At 42.4% G+C, this 6,005-nt stretch overlaps 1 protein-coding gene across 1 annotated transcript in view; it reads left to right on the top strand.

The window, feature by feature from the left end:
- Positions 1–1,065: 1,065 nt before the first annotated feature.
- IFT52 (intraflagellar transport 52) overlaps positions 1,066–6,005 on the top strand; it is a 28,947-nt gene continuing 24,007 nt past the window's right edge. The window contains exons 1-3 of the mRNA XM_045528897.1: positions 1,066–1,199; positions 3,650–3,774; positions 4,465–4,552. Coding sequence (XP_045384853.1) covers positions 3,656–3,774; positions 4,465–4,552 — 207 coding nt within the window. The 5' untranslated portion in view covers positions 1,066–1,199; positions 3,650–3,655. The remainder of the gene's footprint in view (positions 1,200–3,649; positions 3,775–4,464; positions 4,553–6,005) is intronic.

The following is a 6,005-nucleotide window of genomic DNA, read 5'->3' as shown; positions in this document are numbered from 1 at the left end:
AAGAGAATTCTCAGTCACCCTCTTCTCCACTTTTTTAAATTTGCAGGGACAGTATTGTGAAAAGGCAACACCAATTGTGTGTGTACTTTAATATCCCAAACTCCTACTACACTGTACTCTTTGAAGACAAACATAAACGTAAATCAAAAGTGTCAGAAGTCTCCGCACTCATCAGTTTGAGTCTCCCAGGTTGTTGCAGCGTTGTACCCGCACCCACAGTCCTCAGGACAGGCACGGAGCCCTCCCCTGGGGAGCGACATGGGCTGTTTGTGTTTGCAGGCATCTGATTTTCCATTTTCAAGGCGACGGCAGGGCAACCTGTATTGGTGATGGCTCTTTTGCACAAGCAGTTCCTTCTGATAGGAACACCCTTGCCTTAATGAATACTTTTCTTTCAGATCTCTGCCCAACGGGGGCTCCTTTTTGACCAGCTCGGGCCCCTCACAACTCCACAATACAGTTTATATTTTTACATTTTTGTCGGATCTGGCAGGCCAAGGCCTCACTCCCTGCCTGAAGACGCCTAGGGGGCGGCGGGTTCACCGCCACGTTCCCCGGTGCTCAGGCCGGGCACTGCGGCCAGGCTCGAAGATGTGGGGTTAATAAAAGGGAAAGAACTCTCTCCTGTCACCATCCTTGCCACCAAACCTGCCCACGCTCTCCCGGGAGGTCTCCCCTGGGCTCCCAGTCCTCTCCCACCAGGCGTTCCCCCCGGGCAGGTGTCGCCAGGAGCCCGAGACCTAACAGCTCCCGCTGTGCGACCCCGCCGGCCCCCGCTCTGCGCCTGCGCCCTGGGGACCGCGGCTGGGCGGTCCTCCCCCACTGCCGGCAGCCTTCACTACTGTCTTCCCTCGGGGTGGAGCGAAGCTTGGGCCCTTGGCATCTACCATTTGTATCAGCCTTTAATAATAACTGCTATTAAGGAACAAAATTAAGTGGGCTTATTTTGGCGAAAAGTTCGTCCTCGTTGTGTTTGCATTTACCCCTCATCCAAAGCAATGGTACGGTCCGGCATGAGCCCCGCCCCTGCCAAGCGCTCCTTTCGCCGCGTCGCCGTCGCGTCGCTCCGGAGGTGGCGCCTCGTCCCGGGCCACGCCTCCCCGGGCGCCGGCCCTCCGCGGTTGCCGGGCGGCCTTGGATACCTGGCGGCCTTGGCTGCCGGACCGCGTCAGGTGAAGGCGGCGGCCACTGGGGCTCAGGTAAGAAGGGCTCCGACCGATGGCCGGCGCGGGCGTTGGGGCAGCCTGGGAGCTGGTGAGGGCCTCGCCCACGCCCATCGAGGCCGCCGGGCCGGTCTTCTGGAAAATCCTAGGCCCACGGGGGTAAAGCCAAGTCGGGGTGTAGGCCGGAGTCCCGGCCGTCTGGCTGGCCTCGTCTCCATCGCCTCGGGATGCACGGGTTTTTAGTTGGCCTGCTGGGTAGGAAGGAGCACTGGACGAGGAATCGTGAGGTCTTAGTCTCTGTCCTGTCATTGTTGCCACCCTTGCTCGTTCCATCGCTCATCTGGGAAAATACAGAGACTGGATGGACAGCGCCACCCAAATATTGGTTATTTTTACTGTTTTTAACTTCTTTCCTATCCTTAAGGAAACTCATTTGTGAGTAATTCTGACAGTACAGGAACCCAGATCTGCTGTTCACCCCAGGGGCTGAGCTACAATAAGCTGTTGACTGGAAATGTAGCTTTCGTTACGCTCTCCCTTTAAGAGCCATGAAATGACAAAAGGAGTTCCTCTCCTTTTCCTGGGAGTCCTGCTGCTACGAATCTGTCCTTTGGCAAAAATAATTAGTGGCAAAGTAGAAATATGTAAATGCCAGTACTATCTGTGATGGAAAAAAGTTAAAAAGATGCCCATGAAGACAGTGGATGAGTTCGTTATGGCAGTAGGTCACACAACCACTAACCTAAATCATGAAGACTTTTAGGAAACTGGAGAAAGCAGAATACCATATTGTATGTACACAATGGGACAACAAGTGTGCACATGGATGGAATAGAACATAAAAAGGTAGCTGTGTCAAGTGATGGGATCATGGGGATTTTTTTTCAATCAGACAAAATGATTTTTAAAGTTCATAAAAAAGAATACATATGTGAAAGTAGCCAGGAAAATTGTAAAAATTAAAGGTAATAAGGGGAATTAGCTCTCCAGCATCACCAGATATTATAACACAAAAATATAGCAGTTAAATTAGTATGAAACTGAGCAGAAACTTACAGACAGAACATGATAGAAATCAGAATAAGACCAAAATATATATCTATAGGGATTTATATATAGTCAAGGTGGTACTGTATTTCAAATCAGCCTTGAAAAGTTGGATTGGTGTTGAGCAGCTTTCTAGTAATTTAGAAAATACTGAAGCCCACTTTAGCACCAAAATCCATTCCAAATGGACCAGAATTTAAATGTTAAAAAATTACATTGTGAAAGTACTGGAAGAAAGCATTGTTGGGTATATTTATAATCTTAGCATGACAAAAGCTCTTCTTAATGTGTCCTGCAATCCAGAAGCCCTAAAGGAAAAGATTAATACTTTTGACTCTATAAAATTTATAATCTATATGGCCTGCAGAATTCAACCAAACCAAAAAAGCTACCAGAAGCCAAGTCTTGAGACAAATAAACTCATGAAAATGTTTGTTTAATGATCAATTAGAAAAATATGAAGGCCAATAGAAAAATGAGTAGAGTACTCGAGCAAGAAAATCAGAAGAAATTCAGTGCTAATCTCAGTAATTTCAGAGGGCAGATTAAAACAATAATGAGGATTTTTTAACCTATTTTATTGGCAAAGATGAGAAAGAGTAGAAATAGACAGGACTGTTTGGAAACAAATGTATTAGTGTTAGTGGATGTATAAATCAGTACAATTTTTTTGGAGGCCAATTTGGAAATGCTTTACTCAACCATTCAACAGGTAGGAATTTATTCTACAAATATGCAAAGTGCACGGAAGCATCATGTTCACCAATGGTGTTTTTAGTATTGTTTTACTAGCAAAAAATTGAAAAAAGATATTAATCAGTATATGACTGGTTAAATAAATTATGGTACATGCATAAAATGAAATACTGTGCAGCTGTTTAAAAGAATGTGGTAGATCCATATGTATTGACACGGGACAATATCAAATATACTCTTGGCCTCTCTAGCTGTAGATAAAACAAAAAAAAAGTGTAAAAGAAAAAATATCAAATATACAAGATTAGGTGAAAAAATGTGTTGCAGAATAGTGCATATAGTAAGATCCTATTTCATAAAATAAAACTGTAAGTTAATATATATATAAAAAGAATTTGGAAACTTAGTAATAGTGAGGAATCAGGTTGGGAACATGGTCTGGGGGCACAAGAGTGGAGTGATTGTGGGTCAGGGCCTTGGGTGTAGGCTGGTGGGAGGGCCAGGGCAAAAGACTGAAAACAAAAGCTGAGGGTGGGCAGGGTTTTGTTTGGCCATAGGTTTCTGCAGCTATGATTTTGCATTTTACTCTCAACCTTTGAGAATTGTAGGGGTTTCATAGATAGGTTGCAGTTGTATACCCTTTCTTGATAAATTAGAAGTGGAAGGCAACTATTTATTCGTTTTGGAGTCTTTCTTTTGGGATATTCTTTATTGTTTTTCTGATCTCATCTTTCTTCCATAAGGTAACCATGGAGAAAGAGCTTCGGAGCACCATTCTATTTAATGCGTACAAAAAGGAGCTATTTACCACTAACAATGGCTATAAATCTGTGCAGAAAAAACTTCGAAGTAATTGGAAGATTCAGAGGTGACTATGACCATGTACATTGTTTTCCCTTCTAAGTGATAACGATAGCCCACTGGTAAAACGAAAAATCTTTATTTTATTATGTAACATAGATTGTTTAGGTGGGAGAAGCTCAATTTAAACATTGTTCAGAATTAAATAAATAATTATTAAAGCATCTCTTTCGAAAAAGGTAATCAGCATATTACTAAGTTGTCCTGCAAAGCACAAACCAAAAAATTATTCCAGTTACACACATACAAGTTTTTAAGATCTTAAGAGCTTTCTCCATATTTTATAACAACTTGGGTCAGTACTTTAGGAAAATGAAAAATGAGAATTAAATAAGAATATCTCTGTCTTTAAGTATATATGCATGTATTTTTTTTTTTAATGCATGAGGATATGTAGTCATACAAACTAGTGGTAGAACTGATTGAATCTGTAGTTTAGGACTTCTTTATGCTTTAGCTTGGTTTAATTTGAACACCTTGGCTCACTGGAATTATTTGAACAGAGGCCAGGTGACTCTGTGGGGCAGGCCCGTAGAGGGGATTCTCACTTTGGGAGAGAGGCAGGGCCAGGTACTTCCAGGTCCCTTCATCTCTTCCCTGCTGTGGCCTCTGGTTCCATACAGTAGAGAGGCTAAAATAATTCATAAACTGGTCTGAATTATGGATCTAACATTTGCTTTTAAAATCATATTTCTAGCTTAAAAGATGAAATCACATCTGAGAAGCTAATTGGGGTGAAACTGTGGATTACAGCTGGGCCAAGGGAAAAATTTACTGCAGCTGAGGTAAGGAACTATCCATAAAGAAGAAATATGGTGAGATGGTTAGGAAAATGGGCTCTGAAATCCTGGATTTAAATCCACCTTCACCACTTACTGTGTTGCCTTAAGGTGGTCACTTCATCTCTCTTTTCATCCTGGAGGTGTGATGATTAACTGATACTCCACATTAAGTGCCAAACACATAGTGTGGGCTAATTAAATATTAGCCATGATTCTTTGCCATGTTTTTGCTTTGAAAATAGGAAAATTTCATTTAACATTAAGCTGTTTTTTAAAATTCTATTTCATGGAATAAAGAATGGTAAATGTTAAGACCTGGAACACAAATTACAGGTGTTGGTGAGAATATGAAGAAATTGGAACCCTTCCACACTGCTGGTGGGAATGTAAAATGGTGCAACCACTATGAAAAACAGTATGGCAGTTTCTCAAACAGTTAAAAATAGAATTACCATATGATCTAGCAATCTCACTTCTAGGTATATGTCCCCCCAAATTGAAAGCATCTCAAAGAGATTTGCACACCCATATTCTTAACAGCACTATTCGAAATAGCCAAAAGGTAGAAATAGCCCAACTTTCCATTGACAGATGAATAGATAAACAAAATGTGGTATATACATAAAATGGAATTAATCTTCAAAAGGAAGGAAATTCTGATACATGCTACATCATGGATGAACCTTGAGACGTTATGCTAAATGAAAAAGGCAGACACAAAAAGACAAATACTGTATGATTCCATTTATACAAGTATGAGGTACCTAGAGTAGTCAAATTTATAGACACGGCTAGGTGGGGTGGGTCACGCCTGTAATCCTAGCACTCTGGGAGGCCGAGTGAGACCCCGTTTCTACTAAAAATAGAAAGAAATTAGCTGGACAACTAAAAATAGAAAAAAATTAGCTGGGCATGGTGGTGCATGCCTGTAGTCCCAGCTACTCAGGAGGCTGAGGCAGGAGGATCACTTGAGCCCAGGAGTTTGAGGTTGCTGTGAACTAGGCTGATGCCACGGCACTCTGGCCCAGGCAACAGAGCGAGACTCTGTCTCAAAAAAAAAAAAAATTATAGAGACAGAAAATAGAATGATGGTTGCCAGGGCTTGGAGGGAGGGAAGAATGGGGAACTATTGTTTGATAGGTACAGAGTTTCAGTTTTGCCAGATGAAAGAGTTCTAGTGATTGGTTACACAACAGTGTGAGTATATTTAACACTCCTGAACTGTACACTTAAAAATGGTTAAGATGGTCAAGTTAGGTTAGGTGTATTTTTCCACAATTAATAAAACAGGAAGCCCAGAATACAGAAAGAGCCATTCTCATGGAGACTTGTAGGAAGTGCCTTTGTGTTCAGGGAGAGTATAGGGAGTGGGGAGGTTGAGGCAGGGCAGGGCCAGTGTGGTCTTTTAGGTTGAGGCAGGCCAGGGTGTCCTGCTGTTACTCTGGGTGGTACCAGT

The sequence above is a fragment of the Lemur catta genome, chromosome 17 (genome assembly GCF_020740605.2).
Source record: "Lemur catta isolate mLemCat1 chromosome 17, mLemCat1.pri, whole genome shotgun sequence".
NCBI classification, from domain to species: domain Eukaryota; kingdom Metazoa; phylum Chordata; class Mammalia; order Primates; family Lemuridae; genus Lemur; species Lemur catta.
The sequence above is the reverse complement of the archived record's forward strand: the minus strand, read 5'-3'. Positions and strand labels throughout refer to the sequence as shown.